Raw genomic sequence first — 22,632 nt, 5'->3', positions numbered from 1 at the left:
CCTATCCCAGGTCTGTTCCTGCTACTAAATGACCACGCAAGATGCTTACACAGAACATAGCTGGTAGGAGCTTTGTTTCATTCTCTCCCCACATCACGGTCAAGGTCACGTCCTTGCTCTTCCATCAATGAAGGAACGCACATTTCCATTTTAGTTCACTGACCCATTTATAAGCAGCACTCCAGGCAACAAAGGCCAGATCACAGGAAAAAACCAACCAAACAAACTACACACCAACGGAAAGACATGGCTATGAAAACAAAACTTCCAAGAACCACTCAGTGCCCCAGCTTTCCAGGTACGCACCTCCACCTGCACCGGACTTCTGTTGCCTTGGAAAGCCGAGACAGATGACTCCCACGCCGAATCACTCGGCGGATTCCCCGCAGAGTGCGACCTTCAGCGTCAACAGCTCCAGCAGGACTGAGTAAAGGAACAGCAAAGACGGTTCTTACTAGGTCCGTACAGTAAGGTTCAAGGTAAGGGGGGGGGAAAGAAAAAAAACCCAACCAAACCCAAACGCAGGACCAGTAAGGGAGGGGGCTCCCCTCACGCACCCGGTCACAGAACGAACGACATGACTGGGCCTCCCCACGGGCGGGAGGCCGTTCCGCGCTGCAGCACCGTAACCACGCTGACGGCGTCACGACGAGGCCTTGGGATCGCTACCCACCACCTCAGATAAACTCCGCTCCACACACACGTCCTCGCTGGAGCTCTGTTAAGCTGCCTCCGCTACCCCGGCGCTGGCCGCGGGGCGCCGGCGGCTGCGGCGAGAGCCAGCGCAAGCGAGGCGGCGAGGCCTGCGAGGCGGCGAGGCCTGCGAGCGAGCGGCACCCCGCTTTGCTGGGGAGGCGGCAGGCCCTCTGCGTTCAGCGCAGCCTTAGAAACAACGCTCTTCCAGGCCACAACACGAACCCAGCTTAACAAACGTGCACAAAGTTTTTTACAAAAATCTCACTGCGCCGTATTAACCAATGAAACCTTTGACTGCTCTAACTGTAACCAACTGCCTTAAAAATGCTTCGCACTTCCTCAGGCGAGCACAATTTAAATTAAAATTAGGTAAAAGAAAAAGCAGGTGTGGAGCAAGATCTGAAGGGTGAAACACCAATAGCTTTTTTCAAAATAGTTTTAATTCTTGCATCCAAGGAAACAAAAACACATCTAGTTTTATATGCATTTAATAGTTTACCAATTGGTACAATAAGATTTTTTTAATATGCAGAAAACATGAATAAATTTTGTTTTACACAGTCTGAGAGCAACAAATCTTACTGTAAAACACAGAGCAGTATTATATACATTCCTTTACTGATTTTTTTTTTCTTTTTTAAATTGTGTCAATAGCTTCAGTTAACTCCTACAGTCTGGGAACTGTTTTCTCCAATTGCAACCTCTAACATCGTTCTTATGAAAAAATTCAACGTTTGCCTTCATGTCAATGTCAGGATCAACTTCTAAAACTTGAAGATTTTGCTAACTTATCTTCAGAATGAACTCGGGGAAGCCTGAGGGGTAGGTAGGACAAGAAAGCAGCTACTTACATGACACAGTGGAAAGATAAAAAGGCCAGTTAAATCCAGTTGTGACTTGCAAATCCAACTCAACCTTCCCCGCTCCTAACATGTTTATCCCTACCATTTTATGCACGTATTCTTGCTAGAAGATTCTTGGTATTGACTTTTTAAAATACACTGGACTTCATGTACAGCTGGACAGCAAATAACTCATTCTAAGTGTGTTTTTCCTTCACTCAACTCAGTATTTTTTTTTTTTAATATTCAAATCATTAAAAGGATTATCAAGCCACCACTGTCTACAAAAACAAAGTATAATCTTTTTCTTTTAAATAGCTTTCACGTGAGTCAAAAGCTATTTAAGAGTGATATTATCAGGCAGTTCACATAAAAACAGGAGGAGGCAAACAGGAGAAGCAGGGTACTGACAGTATAAGTAGACTGGGCTTGGTGAGTCTATAGCCAAAGCTTTCAAAACACTACAGTGCTCCACAGCCCTTGGACAACTTGCTAGCAACTAGATTTTTTTTTTTTCTTTTTAATTAGTGCCCCGGGCACATCATTGGTCACACCATACACAAAAGCAGGACGGTTTTTTTTAATCTTCTAAAGTGCAAGATGCTATAAAACATCAACTTCCAGATTATGTCTAAACCACAATAAATGTTGCACTTTTTCGAATGCATCTAAGACTTCCTGGGCACGTTACATTAGTGTGGCGCTGGAATGTCTGTCTGGTTTTAAGCCAAAAAGTCTGTATTGTCTATTTGGTAACACAGTCTATATATAGTTATTTTTAAGCAATGCCAATTTTAGTAAGGAAAGTGACAAAGCAGCAGTGAACCTCTTAAACCCTCTAATAAATTTATTTTGTAATCCAAACCAGTAACCTCATCATTGTACTTATTATCACAGGAAAGGCACAGGATTAGCTGACAGAAAACATTGCAAACAGTGGCAAAAGTTCAACACAGTGTAATATCACGGAGCGACACTGCAGGAAACCCTCACAAACCCAACTCCTGTGTTGTGGCTTTCACTTTTTTGTCTAAACAGGGCTTTAACTTTTGATCCGTTCAGGACCATCCCTGAGATTATTCACTGCTTATTAAAGGAGAAGGTTGCAAATTGCATTGCAGAAGTACTTAGCAGAGTGTTCCACACAAGCAATTAAACGCTGCTTACATGACTTTAGTTAGTTGTCTGTCCTCGTAAAAAGAGTTGTATGCTAAAGGGAAAAAATGCAGTAGACAACTTCCATTTAATAGGTACCTTTAATTTCTCATTCATGTTTATGAATTATGTACATGAGTGTGGTTTACTTTATACTTAAATAAAGTTTATAGGTCCTATCAGAAATTAAACAGATGTATTACTTTACAGTTGCAGATGCACTGAGGAATTTTAAGATGCACTACTTGTGTATCTGGAATTCTTGAATAGGACAAAAAGCAGCAAATTTTTCCAGTCCAAGCAGCTAACAAACAAAAAAAAAATACTTTATTTGTGCATGCTTAACTGCAGAAACACACACTGAAAATTACATAAACCACTGGATTTAAGAGATTAGCCTGAATCTTAAACTGGCTCCAAAAACCCCCCACATCAGAACTCCGTTTCCTCCACCCCTTCCCAGAGGCAAGTCTACGCCAGGACCCAATCCTGAAATCCGTCTCCTCCACACAGAAGAACGGATCCTTCTATGGGTGACTGTAGGAAATTAACCACCATACCCCTCACCATTTTAGTGTGTACACCCTCCAGCCGACCCTATGTTGGTCAAGGATTCTTATTTTTAAAAGGGACAGTTTTAAAAGCCACGTATTAAACAAAATGAATAAAATAAAGCACAAATTCACCTGTTAAAACATCAGACTGGTACTTCATTATATTGCAAATTTTAACGTGGATTTTTAAAAAGACCTGGTTAGTTTGATAAGTACTGTAATTCTTAGTTATCTACAATGGAATTTGTCACAAAAATGCTGATTAAAATATTAATTTATAGTATTTTCATTCACTTCAGATCAAAATATGTAACTTTAGGGATATGCAAATTAAAAATTGTATACACCAAACAACATAAATACTAACAACCAAACTGGGCTAGTTTTGCTGATAGGATTTGGTTTTGTTTTTAAATGTTTATTTGATAGCATCATTCCCACAGATGGACGTTGTTTTGTTGATGGTGTTTTGTTTTTCTTTTAGAAGCCTGTATCAATCTGTATCTGCCATTATAATCTGATTCTCAAGGTATTTAGTGCTTTCTTTAAAGCAGTTAAATACTGGATCCCAACATATTTCTCAACATGCAAACCACAGTACATTTTTATCCACGCCACATTGTCTTGTCAAGGTAAGTAGAACCTCATTTTCGAAAGGGTTTCCAAGGAGGCACTAAAGAAACCAAGAAACCTTTGTATAGCCCAACCTCCTGCAAGTAAGAGGGAAGTGTACTTCGATACTGTTGTGTAATAGGAATTGCACATCTCTAACAAACATTGAAAGCAAACAGCAAGTTGTACCATGGCAGTCATTTGGGAGATTAAGCTCTACTGGAAATTAGATCACTAAATTCTAGTGGGATGGACAACTCCTCCTGGAAGTTCGTCTAGCATAAAAAAAAAAAAACAAAACAAAAACCAAAAAAAAACCCATTTAAACTTAGTTTAACAGCACAGCTTAACCATTGAATGACCAAATAAAAAATAAATACATTTATCACATCAGCTGCTACTAAAATTTGTTGTCTTATTTCAGGTTTACAGTTAGTTATATAAATATACCAACCCTTGCGTGATAGGAGGCCAAAACAAGTGTATTCTGTTGATTTGGCAAATGTTTCATGACAAATATTCCAGAGTTTAATTAATTTCCATTAATTACATATAAGGTTCAGAAGATTCTGAATTGCAGCCTTATTATCTAGTATTCTTAGAGAAGATTTATTAAGCACACTTAAGTGATGTTACATAGATACACATTTCTGAAAGAGCCCTACAAAACTTTTCCCAAATGAGGTCACCAATTCAGGCACCAACAGACAGCAGAAAGAAAAACAGGTATAATTATCCGACATAGAACGACACTGTCAACTATTCAGTTAAGTGCCCTATTTCAATTATCCAACTTCTGCCTTCTTAGGTCTGATGTGACCAATGCCAGCCCATGTTCTTAAACCTATGGTACTTCTAGACAATGTAAATTTACAGTATACAATTTGGATTCACCATGCATGAATACTTTGTGTGTAACATTTAATAAGCTCAATCTACATCCAGAATAATTTACATGAAAGGACAATATTTATTTAAACAGAGCTCAATGGGTAACCATGGTATCTGAGTGCATCCAGAGGAAAAAGGGGTCAAATGTGAATTCAATCAACGGCACTCCCACACTTTTACTGTTTGATCTACACTTCCAGTAACCACATACGGTGCCGTCTTGTGGAAATCTGTGAGGAAAGAAAAGCTTATGTTAAGAACTAATCCAAAACTTCAGTATTATCCACACCCACTGAATGTCATTACTTTTTCAAAAAAGTTATACCAGCTCAAAGACTAAATTTCAAAGCTCATCATGTCTGTAGTTGTGAAGGCAAATTCTTTCATGCCGTAATTTTGTAAAGCATGAAAATCTACTTTCAGTTCAGTTATAAAGGACCTTTCATGGAAAAGAAATCAAGATAAAGTTATAACAGAGGGGAGTCCAAAACATCTCAAACTGGTAAAACCCTTGAATACTACCAGAAGACAGAACTTCATGTATTTACATAAGAGGTATTCAAGAATCAGAAGTCAAGAAACTTGGCTTTTTCTTTTTGCTGTAGACAGTACAGGCTGTGAGCTAGTATTCAAAAAATGTAAAGTGTACTGTTTCTCAGGAGATCCCAAAATATTTCATATATACAAATCAATCTTGGACTGGGTCAGCAGACAGTACTGGGAGGCTTAACTGAGAGGAATCAAAAAGCCTCACTGTGTAGAAAGGGTTCAGCAAAGCAGTCTGCAAACTGAAGCAGCCAATTCCAAGGTTAGCCAATCCATGCTAACAGTTTAATGTTCTTTACCTCATAACTTTTCTTTGCCCCTTTCTGATCAGCTCTCTTCAACAATTTAAGAGCGAAGTGAAGTCAGAAACCCTGTGTTTTGATTAGACCTGCAAGTCTGATTAGGAAACCTTAGTAGCCAACTCCAGGTTCACTGCTAACCTAACTTGAACAGCTTTAATGAAGAAGCTATAAACTGCCAAAGGAATACAGAGAAAACAAACAGTAGAGAAGACTCCTGAGTAAAGCTAGCTTTGTTGAATAGGGAAGGTTTTGTTTGTTTTGTTTTTGCCAGGGCAGGGGGAAACTAATGTCTACCAAGATCTGGTAATACCAACTAGGAATGCCCAGGAATTCAAAGTATTTTTTTTTTTTCTGACCGCTTTGCTTTGCACCCTCCCCCCTCCTTTTTTTTTTCTGGGCAAGCATTTGCAATACAGCACTCCCCAAATGCCTACACACTCAGTGGTGAAAGGTTCCAGAACACCCTGGCAGTTAACGTCTTTATCCAATGTGCAACACTGGCAACAGAAGTGGAAAAATCCAGCACACTCGAAATTCATATCTATCCTTATTTGATTAAAATACACATAGCACAAAACTTCACTAGAATCCAAAACGTGAATGTCTATCTTGGTGCTCAACTTCAGCTGGTGAAGATGTAGAAAAATCTGTATCTCTGGCTCTGTACTTTGCAGTAAGCGCTGTAGAACAATACATACCCAAAGAGGTAACAAAGTGTTCGTGCGCATTGAGGGTTTTCATGCATCGTTTGTTCTTGAAGTCCCAGACACGTAGAGTCTTGTCATCAGCACAGCTCAAAATAAATTTTCCCCCAGAATGGAACAGAACGCCACGTACCCAGTTATCATGGCCCACCTTGTGCATAAGGAGAAATCGGTGAGCAGGTGCATGTTTTAAGGCTAAGCATTCTACAATTTATGCTATGGCAAACTGAGTGACTCCTTGCCCTGCTCCTGCAAGAATAGCCTTTAGCTTTCTAAAACCTGTTAGAACTCAAAGTTTATCTTCAGTTTCTATTATTACATCTATATCAGCACTACCAACAATGCGAGTTCCTGTCCTTGAAAGCAAACAAACAGAAGTCCTCATGTGATCTGCGCTGATTCTGCTCCCCACCCCCAGCACCAACATCCAGTCCAGCCGGAATAGAGGCTGGAAAACAGTAGTCCATAGCCTGTGGGAAGACCCACACGCTGAAAGAACACGACATTTTACAGAAGACAAAATTCAGATGATTATCAGCATTTCTGTAGACAAGCCAAGCTACCCATCACAAAAACTACACCACAGTACTCCTGCATTTGTACTACGTATTTTGAGATTCTTAGTATTTCTTAGCAACAACGAGATCTGAAATATAGAAGCCATTAAAACTGTATATTTCCAGTGTTTGTCTTATTTCAGTAACTGGCTTCTCTTGAAAACATAAACATGTAAGGTAATTCATTCCATTAAAACTGGTTTTACATATGCAGCTACGACCACCAGAAAAACACCAAATGAACTTACAAGTGTCATAAGGCACATGCCAGTGCTAATGTCCCACATCTTAATGGTCTTGTCTCTGGATCCAGACAGCAGAAAAGGCCCGGGCTTGCCACTCTTCTTAGTCTACAGAAAATTATGTTTTAAGTTATGGCATATATGGGGCAGGGGAAGAGGATGGAGGAAGCAGATCGCTTCTGAGTGCTACGTCTTAGTAGCAAAATCAGATCGTATGACAGCTTACAGCTAATAAACACACAATGCCAAAGCAGAGAGTCACAGGCATTTTGTTATTAATACTAGGAGAAATAAACAAAAAAAAGGTAATTAAACAATCTGTTAAAAGAAATGGTTGTACGTCCTGCTGATGCACCAAGCCAAATAATACTTTGAATCCACACTTGCCTACTGCAAGACATCATCTTTCAATAGTAGACACAGTTTGAGTCAGACATCTCAGGACAGAAGACTACGAAGTTCAGACATACCTTTGTGTTCTCTTTCTTCATAAAAAGTAATGAAGAAAGTTTAAGAATTTTTGAAAAGTTCCTACTCTGAACTTGTTTCTGTTTGTAATCACGCAAAGTATGAAAGAAAGACTTAGTTCTCAGAACTTGAAATGTTTCAACTGTGAAGTTAACGTTAACTTGCTTCTCGTTCAAAGCTAAGTACTGTAATGGGATGTATACAGTTGATCAGACCAGCAGAGGGCAGGGGAGACACCACTTCAGAGAGTTACCACTGCAAGAGGAAGTGAATATTTGGAATTTAATTACTTTTAATTAAAAGATTATAAGAATCTTTTAAGGATGGAAGCAATATTTGACTGAAATAATCTATTAAGTCCATCACTAGACAAGTCCCTGTTTTCGGTGTATCTACTTCTCCCCTTGGGTATTTGTGTTCTTTTTGAGGAAGAGGGCAAGGCAGAAATGCTTGGGGTTTTTTTAACTAGAAATCAGAGTTAATTTCTAGTTCAGTTCTTCTATACTTTGTCATCCTTAGAAGGAAATTTTTGCTGACCTTTAGTAAGCCTTTCTTGAAGATTTAGTAACCAAACCAGAGAAGATGTATCTGTGATCACATAAATGGGCATTTATTTTTGTTAAAGAATGCTTTCTCATATCATTAACTTTGTACACTAGGACAAGGCGGTCAAAGCTTAATTCCAGCGCAATACACCCAAGGCAGCTTCATCTCTGCACTCCTGACTCACTACTTCCCCCCACAACTTTCAATTGCTGAGCATCCTTATAATCTTCATGTTATGCCAGATAAGCTACCTTCCACATTTCTTTGCTGAAATATGTGAAAGTGGTCCCACTCTCAACCTGCTCAGAAATAGAGCATCTCTCCAAAGTTCACTTTCATTAGTGCAAAGGTAGGGTCCTACTGTTAAAAAACACAAAAGCATGGATCCTATGAAGCCAAGATGGGGGATTAACGGAACACCAAGTATACTCAGCGAAAAATACTCACACATCTGCTATATCTGCCAAGCACTTTGAGAACAAAGCTTAGTTGTCTAAATACCATCCAGTAAGTTCTATATAGAGCATAGTCAAAAAATCTTACTGTGTGTGCTTATTTAATAACATTGGAAACATTACCTCTGATCCCGTAGCTTCTGATATGGTGGAGTACGAGCTCTCAGGAGCCCAGGAAATGCATTCTACCACGTGCTCATGTTCTCGGAGCTCAGCTTTGCATTCCTTTGTCGCTACCACCCAAACACGCACTGTCTGGTCATTAGAACAACTGGCAATTAAGGTGCCATCCTGGTTAGGCCGAACCATGCGCACCCATTCTCTGTGACCCGTGAAAGTCTTCACGCAGTAACTATTCAAAAAAGAGAAATACAGCATGACTCAATTAACATTGCAATGAAACCACTATACATGCCTTTGAAATTTAAGGATGCCTGACCTACTCTTAGAAGTTAAGATAAAATATTTTGGCATGCATGTGCCCATCCTGGATGATGATGTACAAGGCCATAAAACAGTTCATGGAAAGGAAGCTGACATGAGAAAGAAGTGACGCTAAGAACTGGCAAATCCTTGCTAAGGTAGAAAGCAGGAAGCTTGGGGAAAAAAAAAAAAATGAAGTTGACATAACAGCTTGCATTAAATAGGTGTTTTAAGAACAAGTAGAGATTTACAGGTCATTCAGATAGCCTACACCTACAACTTTTAACAAATGGATGGATTAAAGAGACAACTGATGAATGAAACAATAAGACCACCCCCCCTACCCCCTCCCCCCAAAACCAAAACAAAAGCAGAGGAGGCACCTTGATCTGTGTCAAGAAAGGTAACAGATTTCTCCTCCCTCCTCTCACGCTCCCTTTAAACTTGTGGTTAACCACCGAATTTCTATTCCTACCTGGTCCTGAGTTATGGTGTTCTAGCCTCATACCTCCCACAAAGATAAAGCCAGTTAGTTTTAATTAGTCGGTACTAAAACATAAAACTCTGTGCTTAATGATTTAAGGCAGAATCCTTAAGTGACTTACTCTAAAGGGCACAATATCATACCTCAATTGAAATAATGTTTGCTGACATTCAAGATTTATGAGGCCCATTTCCTATAAACAGTGGTTTATGCCTGTTTTGTTTAGGTGCTGATGTTTAGCCAGAAGTGCACTTACCCTGTTTGGACTTCCCACATTTTGATAGTTTTATCCCTTGAGGCAGAAACTATATGATCTCCATTGGGCATGATGGCTACTGAAGAAACATTATGATCATGACCTAAAACCAAAATAAAACCTTTATTAAGTGATACTGTAATAGTTTTTACAGAGCACACAGGACTTGCTATTCATTTATTTTGGGCAAGTAGCTGCAGCAGTAGTGCACATTTTCCGGAATAATCTTTACATAAAAACTCAGGTTTACATGAACTAATCATTTATATTTTTAGAAACCACACGGTCCAGACATTGAGCATCCTTTAAAATGGTTTCAAAACCAGACACTCGCCACTGCAAGTAACACTTCTACACGGTTACAAAAGCTGGTAGTTTAGAAGAGAGAGCTGCTACAGTGACTGTCTTTAAAATTATCAGTTAGGTCTGATTACAGTATGCTGATGCACTATGCAGATGTTTAAAAGGAAAACAGGTCTTCAGTGAGAGGCATGCCAAACCTCACTGCAGAAGCTTAATGCCAAAAGACTGAATGTTTCCAGCCATCTGATATTAGGTTTTAATAAAACACTGTACTGCATTGATTCAAGAACCGAGTAAGAACCAACTGTATATATGTGACAGCAATTTCTACCGCTGTTGAGAGACCTGAGAGGAAGACTATCAATGCTGAGTCAGGAAAAAGCATGCAGATCATTTCCTTAACACAAACTCCTTATGACCTCCTGTATGTGGTTTCAGCTCTTGACTTTACTCATCCCACAAGCAATGGGACACAACATATAAAGGGAGATAACACACTCTCTAATCTTCTGAGATCAGTAGTTTAGAGTATATGTAATTTCTCAACAGATTAGAGGCATTAAACATCTTCCTTTTTTTCATATGGAGATCTGATGTTCTTTTTTCCAAAAAGTTATAGCCAGTAAGTTCATTAATAAGTTGCTTTTTTTTCTTGTATTGGCAGCTACGTTGCATCTTGCAAGCCACGTACCTACGACGTACAACTTCACAATTTTCATTTCCATTTTTTCTACTACGAACTCAGAGCCCCTGATGAACTCCTACTAAAATGCAATCACACCAGTGATCAAGTATCTGAAGTGCCAGAGAATACTAGTTTCAGTGCGAGTATGGTACTTTACAACTCCTCACTGAAAAGATTATTTATTTATTTTTACTTGAAATTGAGTTGAAGGGATGTAACTGGCAACACACATGAAGCTAGTTAACCCACACTCATGTTACAACATCCAGTTCATAAAGATACACACACTGCATGTGTGTTCACATAGAAATCTTTGAAGGCGAAAAAACCCCCGCGGCACTACTTTATTTTCCTGCTATCAGCCAGCTGCAACGTCTGTTCTTCCTCTACAATAGCGTTCTGTGGTGTTTAAAGAACTGTATGCACAAAAGTCAACAGCTTTCTGTTTTCTTTGGCATACATATGTGTGTGTGTGTGTTTATTTTCGTCTCAAACATTCGCTATTCCTACTCACCACTTCTACAAGAAGATATTAAAAGCAAGACAAGCAGCAGTATAAAAATGCTTTTACATCAAGACTATAAAATAGTTGCTGACAATATTAGAACCTTATAGTTGTGGTTGGTTTACTTTCCCATTTTTTCCTATGGCTTTTGAGCCTAATGCAAAGGGCACGTTCATTTGAAATCAGACAAACATGAAAGCAGAAGACTGCACAGTATATACAGAACACCTTGTGCATGAATTGCTTCCTTCCTGAAGCAGTACATCAGGGAAATAGAGGGGTGAAGAAGGTAATTTTTTACTGATTTGAAGGCACAGTTTTATTGTCTAGTAAGCGTTTAATTTTTAGCGCTAAACCCCTCTAACTGCCATTTCATTTCAATATCATTATGGGATGTTTCCCACAGCATCATGCATAGCAGATTTGAGATGCTATTTCATTCCATAGACACTAAACATATACCTTATTTACAGAGCACTCAAAGCATCAAAATATCCCCCCTCTTTCTTTTGGACAATACTCTGGTTTATAACCCCTTTCCACATCAGCAGTTTTCCTGGATTAAAAAAAAAAAAAAAACCACCACCAAAAAAAACCGTCTCCATTTTACAGACTGCTAAATCAATTCCCTTTATACCTTACCATGCATAGTTCTGATGCACTCAAAGCCCTGGAAATCCCATAGCTTAATGGTCATATCAGCAGAACAGGAGGCCAATAGTTTGCCAGTGTGGTCAAAGGAAATATCTTGCACAGAGTCTGTATGCCCCTTAAGGGTTCGTTCAAAGTCTCCTGTCTCATAATCCCACACCTAACAAGTGAACAGAAAATCCGTTAACAGCAACCTATTACTCTTTGTATTCTCCAGCCTTACATTTGCACTCTGCAGGCCAGTCTGGCACCTTATTCAATAATTAATTGAGCAAGAGACAAAGGAAGACAGCCCCAAAAAGCCTAACAGCATAGAAAAATAAGCATTCTTTTAATACGATTTTGTTACTTACAAATTAACTGAATTCATGCATCTTGAAAACTGTTTTTCAGCTAACTTAAAGCATTATAAACACAGCATGAAAATAAATTCCATTGTATCTAAAAGTCCTAACACCCAATACCCTTAAAAATACAGAAGATCAATTTAGAAAACATTGGACAGAACAAATCCACTTCGTATAGATTGTTTTCTCCCTCCCTTTCTATGCTATTTCCTAACTCCAGCAATACAGCCCATTTTCAGTTGGTGAGGAAAGCATCATCTTTAACCATCCCCCCTGCCCCTGCTTTCCCAAGCTTACTGTGGCTCCAGAATTTACTTGCTGCTTCAGAACCAAATAGCAAATATTCTGCATACTAAAGAGAAATATTTAGAATGCATTGGTTTAGGGATGATAATCCAAACCACTCTGAAGAGTTTGATATGCACGCATTAGTAGATTACAGAATTTGTCAGAGATTAAATAAACATTTGCAGTTAATAACTGCAAGATAGCATGAAGTCCCCATTCTCACCTCCTAATTAAGCCAGTCTTCTATCACCGAACCACAAACAAAAGCCTTTGAAACAAAACAAGCTCCTACAGATTTTATTGTGTCTCTCTCAAGCACGAAGTTAGACATTTCATTTTAAGTTATATCCTAAACAACAAAAAAACTCAACAAACCAAAAAACCACCACCAAAACACATCCAACAACAAAAAGAATCCATCATCCCAACAGATTGCAATCATTGGGAATGCAACAGTCAGAAATTAAGCTACACAGCTTGACTTCAAGAATAAGGAAGTTCATCCAGTGTATCCATAAGAAGGAGCAAACCCAAAGCTAATTAGGCTCCTCTGTAACATCTAACAAACACAGAGCTGTCACTGTTTCAGCTGGCCCTGTCTGCTTGAAGAAAAAAACCACCAGGCCTCTATGTTCAAGTCTGCTGCAGAAACAAGAACAGGTTAAAGCTTTTCATGAACTAGATCTGGCTGACACTTTATTTTAATCTTCTCCAACAGGTAGCCACTATTAGAACAATTGCATTTTTAAGCACATTGCTTAATACGCTACTCAACGTTTTTCAGAACAGCACTTTTCCAAATAGTTTTCAAACCAGCATAGGAGAGAACAAGGAGAAGTATCCTTTATGGGTATAATTCCCTTAAATTGTGACATTTGAACAACAACAAAATGCACAATCATGTCTTTATTGGATGCTAAAATGAGAAACTACTTGCCTACTACAACAAATCTCTTCACGGCACTGTACATTGCAATAACGGCTATGAAGACCATTTAAAGTTACTGAAAGGCATGGGGACTTCATGGGACTTGCATGTCCCATTTACAATAAATGGTAAGAACTAATTTTCAGTTAAGAATACAGCTGCACAAGCACTTTAACTCAGCTTTAAAAATAATCACTTCAGATGACTTGAGGCACCTGCTGTCTCATCACATCACTACTCTATACACTACGCCATTCCTCCTCTACTGAGCAGTCAAAATGTATTCTTCCCCCACCGATCCTTTATCTATTTCTCCAGTCTCTAAATCCACATTAGCTTAATTATTTTTTCCTCAAGTCAAAGGATAGTAAAATACTCTTGAAGGTATTAATTGGACTAGCGTCAAACTAAAATTTGTAGATTACACCGGACATCATACTTGAAAGAATTGTCCCTACTGAAGCTAAAGCAGAATCTGAAACAATCTTCCATCAGCACAACACACATCCAGCTTGAAGTCCTGATGTTACATATTACACATCCTCTGACTTGCTTAGATTAATTTTCTGTAGCAAACACATACCTTTATTGTGGCATCCTCTGAAGCAGAGACCATAACACTGAAAACTGGATGGAAAATTACTCGAGTGACAGGACTCCTATGTCCACTCAACGCATACTTCTCTGGAGGACGAGGAATCCACTCTTTAGGGTCTCGTTTCTGACCAAGAGGTCCACCTGATGTAAATTCTTCCTTAGCTTCATTCAGCTTCGATTCTAATTCCATTACCTGAGTTTATGAATTTTAAAGAGACCATTCATTTCTAGTTTTATACAAGATCTAATTCACCTTCACTCATTAATAATCCAAATACCAAATGGCTCCCAAAGTCACAGTAAAGCAAAGATTGCATGGATCCAAACTGATTACCAACATTCAACAGTGCTGGTATTTCTAAAAAGAAAACCTAAATTAATAATTTATCACTTATTTAATAATTTAATCATTAATAATTTATTCTTCTCCAACTTCCCAAATATTTTGACAGGAAAAACAAGTTCTACAAAATCACGTTCACTCAAATACTGTACAAATATATTTGAGCGACTATTTTGACAAACTGTTGAAGGAGGTTGTGTTAACAAAAAGGAATGCTACTTCTGCAATAATTTTTTGTATCCCTGAAATGGCATGCATGTTAACCAACAGCAGAGAAACTGAAGGTATAATAAAACCCTAGATGTATTAACCTTTACAATAGATAGGTCTTTATTGTTAGCACACACTGATTTTTTTTTTTTCTTTCTTTGAATGCACTCTAGATCCATTGAAGCATTACTAAAAAGAGTTTTGTACTGTCCACTTGCAGTAGAATCACTTGCTCTAATGCACTGGAGTTAATGGTTTCTTCCCTTTAATGTAATGGCCAAAGACAACTGGCAGCACAGGTTTCTACCTTCTTTCTAAATCAGTCAAGCCTTCTAGAGACAGCTATTCAATCTTTCCACTCACAAACTGCCTTAAGGCACCTCTTTCCTTCGCAGCTTCAGAAACTGCACATTCAATCCATAAACTGAAGTCAAGAGATTTTTATAAAGAAACTGAGAGGATGTCTCTGCTAGCACTGAGATAGACAAAACATTTTCTACAACATGGATTTAGCTATTTTCCCTACTGAAGTCCTCAAAATTCATCTTTGAGGCATCATTTTCTAAACCCTGTATTTGTCTGACAAGGAAAATATGTAACATTCTGTTCAGTGATGAATGTTTGCTTTCAGTCATAACTTTTCATACAAGTAAATCCATCAGATCTCTACTTACCTTCTTTTGTAATCTTATAACAGATGTCCATTTTTTTTCCAGAAGTCCAGCATACTTCTTATCTAACTCTTCATTCTGAGGAGGAGAAGCATTTAAATTAATGAATTCTAGTTCTAAAGCCTGTAGAAGTGTTTCTTCAAAGGCCACATAAACAGCTCATTTTAATAAAAATCTCTTGACCACAGAAAGAGGAATTCAAGAAAGACTATAATCAGTTTTACTAATTAAACAGAACAACCACGCTTCAAATTTTAATAGCTACAATTTACATACACAGAAAAGAATAAAACATTTTGAAATATAATTTTTAATTAAAAATACTGCAGCAGTACAGATTAATGATGCTAGATTCTGCAAATAAAATCCAAAAACTAGGACTGAACTGTTATCTATGCTGTTTTCTATCTTCATTACTTGAAAGCTTTAAGTGCTGTGCATATCCGAGAACCTTGTGTCATATTTCATCAGAGGATTCCCCCCATCCTTCTGCCCAACTAACTCTTACAAAAAACAACAGCAGACAGCACGCACTGACTGCAAGGACCAAGGTATATAGAACTGGTACTTCGTTTCTCAAAGACAGCCTCCCTACCTTCAGAGTTAAGAGTGTGCTAGCACTATTACTTGTTAGCACAATGCCCCTTTTCTCTCATGGAAGCACACACTGTTTGAAAGTGGCAGCCAGCTGTCAGAGTAAGATTACATATACTCCATCTCACTTGAAAACCAGTTAGCTCAAACTAACCCCGATTATTTTTTTTTTCTTTGAAAACTTGGTTATAGTTAACCTCAAATTACCACCATAATATTGCATTAATTTGTGCTACCTTCTCAAAGACAAGCTTTAAGTCCACTCTCCCTGCATCTTTACTTCAGTAACTGAAGCAGAAAGCAGACTACTACACCTGCCCTACTGAACACCACCTCAGATACTGGAGAAATCAACACTGATTTTGCAACTCTAATGAAACTTTAATGAAGAACAATTTTCTTCCACTAAATTTTCTCTTTTGGGCTCTAAGGAATAGTTAAGGAGCAACAATGAACAGCTGATGTTATGGTAAAAGCCAGAGGATTACTCTTCTTTTTTTTTTCCTCCCACCTATTAACACAAGAAAGAGGAAGAAAAGCAACACAGAAAAACAAACAACATCAGAGGCACCAAAGAGTAATTAAATGCTGCACACTTTCTTTCCATGTACAAAATGACAATCTCATACTAGAATAATTCTAAATTAGATGGAGAACAACAAAGGTATGGGGAAAATAACAATGCCATGGCTTACTCCATAAGAGCTCTGAGGACTGGCTACCTCGGTCAGAGACCAGATGTTAACCTACTACTTCAGGGACATTTGTAAAAGCTGGAGTTATCTGCAGGAATAATCAATACAAAAAATGAAATCTCTCTTTGTAAAGCTACACTTGAATCCTTCCAATTTACTGAAATAATTTCTGTCTTTAACTTTTTTTTTTTGGTCATTTTAGTATAGCCCCATCCAATTCAGATTTTCTTGCAAGAAAGTCATGTGGAACTTTTAGCAACAGCATTTTCTATTTCCCTCAGGATCATCTAGCCTATTTAGATTGCCTTTTTAACCTTTGGGAAGAGAAGACTTAATTAGGTTGATAGATAAGGCAGATAAGGGAATGGTATTAGGAATTTCAATTATAAGTATGGTATTCCAATTTGTCATTTCTACTTATTTATTAGATACTGGAAGCAGATTGGAGAATTAAGTCAAACTTCAACCAAGCATTTTGGAAAGAGAACAATGCAAGATTTATAATAGAGAAAAGGCAAGGATTTATCAAAAGTCAGCACACAGAAGTTTACTACTCAATCCAGCTGTATCCAGAGAAACTTAAATTCAGACGAAATGCACACCTCCTATGCTAACAAGTGGCAAGTTTTAAATTGATACCAAGAATCATCTGTTACAAAGGCAAATCAACAGAATTCAGTTGCAAGAAATGACTGGTCTAAGTCACTAGCATCCGTACAGTCTAACAAAATAGAGTTGCTTAGCAGAGCTGATCAACTTATATTAACTATTTAGGCTTGCCCTCCTACTATACAGTTAACCAACTGGTATGCAGCAGTTTCAGGCAATGATTTAACTACTGACCGAATTCCAATCACAAAATAGACTTCCACCATTTGCTCTGTATGATAAAGGAGAGGACAAAAGCAATCCTGTTTTGTCTTCCTGTTTCTTAAACACTACCACGTGAAGTCAGCCTCCAAAGCTGCATAGTCTTATACCATTTCAAATCCGGTTACAAGAGAAGTGTCTTCAGTTTTCTAATTTTGGATTCCAGAAAGTTTATGCTTTTATGCAGAATTCCGTGATAAGCACAGTTAAGGAAATGAGTTACAAGGAGGGGTGGGGGGGATGGACACAACAGCAGGAAACAGAAATTAAATGTGTTAAAATTAAACACATTCTTCTGAATATTAAGCACAGAATAGTTCAGATTGGAAAGGACCTCTTGAGATCATTAAGTCCAGACTCCCTGCTCAAAGCAAGGTCAGCTGGAGCAGACTGCCCAGGACTGTGTTCAGTGAGGTTTTTAACATCTCTAGGGACAGAGACTCCACAACCTCTCTGGGCAACCTATTCCAGTGTTCAATCACTCTCACAGTAAAAAATACAGTTTTATATTATGTTCAGGCGGAATTTCCTGTGTTTCAATTTCTGCCCACTGGCTCCTGTCCTGTCACTAGCAGCACTGAGGAGAGTCTAGCTCTGTCATCTTCATACACTCCCATCAGATATTTATAAACAACGATAAGATCCCCCTAAGCCTCCTCTTCTCCAGGCTAAACAGTGCCAGCTCTCTCAGCCTCTCCGCATACGAGAGATGCTCTAGTCCTATATGGAGTTGCTGGAGTCAGTCCAGTGAAGGGCCATGTCTTTTTTTTTTTTTTTTTTAATACCATCTTCTATCACCTTTCTTACACATTCACTTTGCCTTTTGTTAGCTTTGTTTTCTAGCACCTTTCATCTTGAAGTATCTAGGCCCTCTTAGGACTTGGATCCTTAAAAGGCCATTACAGGAAAAACTCAGCACTGTATAGATGAGTGATAGCTAGACAAAAAAAAAAAAGATTAAAAATACGCCTAAGTCATTAATTGAAGATAAAGGTAAGAGTTTTGCTTAGAAATCACCAAGTCATCCCATGATTATTTTTTTATTTTATGGCAAGGCAATAAGCTGTATGAGTTTATCACCTCTAGTTCTGAAACTGCATGAGCTAATAGGTAGATAATAGATATACATGTTCAGCATGGATGCAAATGCCATAAAATTATAAACTCTTTACTTAAAATATAGATTAAGAATCTTGTTTGAACTCACCACATCTAACTCAGCTTCCTTTTTAAAAACCGAATATGCCTCTTCATAGCCATTAGAACGAAGGTAATCTGCTATTGCTCGATTTCTAAAAAACAAAGAACAGTATTTTCAGCCACAATTCCAAATTAGAGTAGAAGAATTGGTTCAGACTTTTTTTTTTTTTAAAAAGCATGATCAACATCTAAGTCTTCAATGCAGTACAACACCTAGGATTATTAGGTTTGTTAAAAGCCCAAGTAAATTTTATAAATACATTTGACAAACAGATTTTGCTTCAAGATGTCAATAGCAGGATACGCTTTTTATTTTAGGTTTGGTGAAGATGTTGGGGTTTTTTTTTTCTTTTAAGTTATCAAACATTGGAGTAGCATGACTATACTTATCCATCTGTATTGTACATAAAACCCATAGCAGATCCAAAAGCGACAACCACATCTACATATTCAAGTTGTGGCTTTATCTTTGAAGGAAAACTATTTTAGGTGGAATAGTTTAAGGCACAAAATTTTACTTCAGTTAAACTTGAATAAAATGCTCAGCTCAAGAGAACAAGTCTTCACTTTGTTTTTCAGAATGACACAATAACTTCTAGTTAGATTACAGGAAGTGATACTGTCTGTGACCAAAATGTACAGTGCTTCAAGTTTTATATTATTATTCAAAATATTCTGCACTTTGACACAAGACAATTACCAAATTAATCTGTCTTGAACCTCTCTCTCAAGATAGCATGCATTTGTTTTGGACCTACTCATACAGTTTCAATATTATTTTAAGACTTCAACAAGCAGTCAGCACCTTCTGTTTAAGGGAACAAGACTAAGGAAACCCTCCATTTTCAAAATTTATTTCAAAGGGATAAATATTTTCAAGTTACACAACAAAGAAAGTTTGCTTAAGAGAAGTAAGCTCAATGTTCTAAACAGACTTAAAGGTAAAACTACTTTCAGTTACTTTGTCAGCCTCCAGAAGGAAGCCTAGTTTTCTTTCTTATTATCACTTACTTTCTTGGGAAGGGATATGTGTGTGTATATGTACATATACGGGCGGGGGGGGGAGAAGACATATACATACTACAATATTTAAGTACACTGATACACAGATACTTTTTAAAAACAAAAATCAGAAGGTCATCTACACAAGGCATTCAAGAGAAAATACCGTTTGGTAGCTGAAGAAAGAAACAATAATGACTTTTTGTTCTGAAAAGAATTTGCTTTTTTCTGAAAAGAATTTGCTTTTCACATGAAAATTCTTCCTGTGGCTTTCATCACATTCTTCTTTCCTACCTTTTACACATATTCAATCTCTCCTCAGACATTCAACTCTAAATATAACTCTGCATTCAAGCAGAAATTTCAAATTTCTCCCCATAAACAACGTATGCTAAAACAAAGTATTGCCTCCTCATCTGACCTCTAAAGTAAATCCTAAGTCTCTGGTCATTTCCCATTTCCATTCGTAACAGTTGACTACTTCCATCTCCCCATTAATGAATGTACTCTTCGAAGTTTTCGCCAGAAAAGAACTTCAGAGACTTGTTAAAAAAAAAAATCATAATCCAGAACGTGTTTAAAGCCCAGAGCTTCTCCAAATCTAATGAACAAACAGTTGTAAAAATCAAAATTTGAAGATAGCTTCTACTCTACTTTAAGAAGTAGAACAACTGTATTTAAGTATACGAAACAAAAGTAAAACGCATACTATCTTTAATATAAAAGGGGTTGAATCATTACTGGAAAAGTGAAGAAGCTGTATTTAAAAAAAAAAAGAGAGAGAGAGCGCTTACCACAGACAAGAGACACACCAAATGCTAAATGATACTTGGTCCATACTTTTAAAAGGAATAAAAAACCAAAACCAAACCACAAACTCTACGTAAGTTTATGAAACTAGGTATCATGTGAGACATTGCCATCCTGACTGCTACCCACCACCCGCTCTTTCATGAATTATTACAGAAGAGAAAGGAAACTAAGGCATGGAACTTGACAGCCTATTCCTAGCCTTAAAATCTGGAAAGAATTCCATATCTTAAATTGAATTAAGGTGGGGTTTTTTGGGTTTTTTTATTATTATTTTATTTGTTTGGTTTTTGGTTGCCTTTTTTTTCTGTAAATATACCCTCCATTTTAAATACAATTTGAGGAGTAAAAGAAAGATTGTAATCACAATGTAGCACATTCTGATCAGATCCTTAGCTACATTCAGGAGTAAAATAGCAAAAAAGTGTCAGAATTTACTCAAGATAAAAGTAGAATTCACAAATCAGTTTGGAGCATATATTGCAATGTGCTTGCTGCTTACTGTAACCCTTTCATAAATTGTGACTGAAGTCAAAACAAAATAGATAATAAATTATAGCAAATTTAAGAATCCATTTTTTATGCCATTAATAACTTTGAAATTATATTTTCACCGTTTCACAATTCTATTATCAAATACCAGCAGTTGTACCAAAAATAAGAGTACAGAGATCTAAACCATAACACATGGTGTACTTGATGGCATGTGAGCAGAGCCACTCTGTAAAATCTATTTGGAAACAAAAGTTAAAGTTTAATGAAAATGCAACACAAACTTAAAAATAATGATTCCTTACAGTTCATCTCGTTGCCTTTGTGACAGCACCATTGTGGCTGCAATGTCAGGTTAACGTGATTCAGCAGTGGCTGCCTCCTCAAGATCTAAAGTCTTAGGAACCCTGGATCCACAATTCAGTCTGCCACAGAGTGGCTTAAATCAAAAGTATTTTTCCAGACGTGAAATCCAATAGGAAATCCGGAGGCATTCAACACAGAAGATTCAATCCATCTAGAAGGAAGAGAAAGAGATACCATTAATTTTCTTTAAATAAGCATTCAGTCACTCTGGACTGACGTGAAGATTTCTTTACTCAGATTGCAACACCACTCTGGACAGAACAAACTGACTAAAATTGTAAATGCAATTTTATTTTGCTAGTCTGGATTATGCCCTTACAGCACATCTCCAACCTGGACTGAGTAGCCTGGAGAGACTTGTACACTTTCTTTATTCCCCCTCTTCCCACCATTACTCCTTCAAGAAACAGGGAGCTGAAGGAGACATCTTCAGTCACAGCCCAGTTCTAGTTTGTAGGCAACTCCATCATATTTTCTTCTGACAAAAAGAACTTAGGCCCACTGTAAACAGCCTACTTTTTGCACTCACTACTCCTATCAAAAAGCTACCCCCCAAAATCCTCTATCCTTATGCTAGATTTTTTTATCCTCTGTAGATTTACCTCTTCAAACTAAACCCAGCAAGGTTCATTCAGTTAATTTGCAACACACACTAGAGATCAGTTAATGCTCTCCTATATCTTTCAAGCTTTGGGGGAGAGTTTAAGGAATGAAGAGAACATTCCAGAAAGGGACTATGGAAGATGCTACAGCACACTTCAGGCCACAACCAACGGCATCAAGGCACACTCAGTTTGTCACTGTAGCTCATTCGTGGCATTGTATTAGGCAGTCCTCTAGGATGTACCCAAACAGCATCTTTAAAGACTACAGCTATAATTCAGCACGTGAACTTTACAGATAGATTATGACACAATTATATAGACAAATTACTTTTTCTATTCTAGTAACACTATCTGAAGGAAGTTCCAAAGAACCACATTCTAAAAGACAATACTTGCCTTCTTTTCAGTCATGTGTTAACATGGTTTACCTACAGTTAATCTTTTATACTCTTTTGGGGTACAGCAAAGTTTTAAACATATCTTCAATCTTATCAGAGTAGCACAATTACCATGGTGCAGAGTTGCACGAGCCCGTTACTTCAGCTGGGTTCAGACAGTGACTCGATCACTACACATCTGACAATGGAAGTTAATTCAGAATATAGCTGAAATTTGACATATTCAAGATAGCATTCAAGTCAGTCAGAATTGTGCCTTTCACAAATTACTTATTCCCCCCACACACACACACTATTTAGTATCTTCTTATTCAGTAACGTGAACTTCAGTATTCTTAG

The 22,632-nt window shown here is 37.7% G+C and overlaps 1 protein-coding gene across 2 annotated transcripts in view; it reads right to left on the bottom strand.

Moving 5' to 3' along the window:
* Positions 1–1,122: 1,122 nt before the first annotated feature.
* The window catches only part of PAFAH1B1 (platelet activating factor acetylhydrolase 1b regulatory subunit 1), a 38,111-nt gene continuing 16,601 nt past the window's right edge, over positions 1,123–22,632 (bottom strand). The window contains exons 1-11 of one of the 2 annotated variants that reach the window (XM_050908736.1): positions 22,405–22,438; positions 21,230–21,441; positions 18,628–18,712; positions 15,265–15,339; positions 14,024–14,230; positions 11,869–12,037; positions 9,734–9,836; positions 8,694–8,922; positions 7,108–7,209; positions 6,297–6,453; positions 1,123–4,980 (exon numbers count right to left, since the gene is read on the bottom strand). In XM_050908736.1, coding sequence (XP_050764693.1) covers positions 4,907–4,980; positions 6,297–6,453; positions 7,108–7,209; positions 8,694–8,922; positions 9,734–9,836; positions 11,869–12,037; positions 14,024–14,230; positions 15,265–15,339; positions 18,628–18,712; positions 21,230–21,261 — 1,233 coding nt within the window. In that variant the 5' untranslated portion in view covers positions 21,262–21,441; positions 22,405–22,438 and the 3' untranslated portion in view covers positions 1,123–4,906. Of the gene's footprint in view, positions 4,981–6,296; positions 6,454–7,107; positions 7,210–8,693; positions 8,923–9,733; positions 9,837–11,868; positions 12,038–14,023; positions 14,231–15,264; positions 15,340–18,627; positions 18,713–21,229; positions 21,442–22,404; positions 22,439–22,632 lie in introns of those variants that run through there. The other variant, XM_050908735.1, reaches the window with a different exon arrangement.

This window comes from Gymnogyps californianus, chromosome 20 (assembly GCF_018139145.2).
Source record: "Gymnogyps californianus isolate 813 chromosome 20, ASM1813914v2, whole genome shotgun sequence".
Taxonomy (NCBI): Eukaryota; Metazoa; Chordata; class Aves; order Accipitriformes; family Cathartidae; genus Gymnogyps; species Gymnogyps californianus.
The sequence above is the reverse complement of the archived record's forward strand: the minus strand, read 5'-3'. Positions and strand labels throughout refer to the sequence as shown.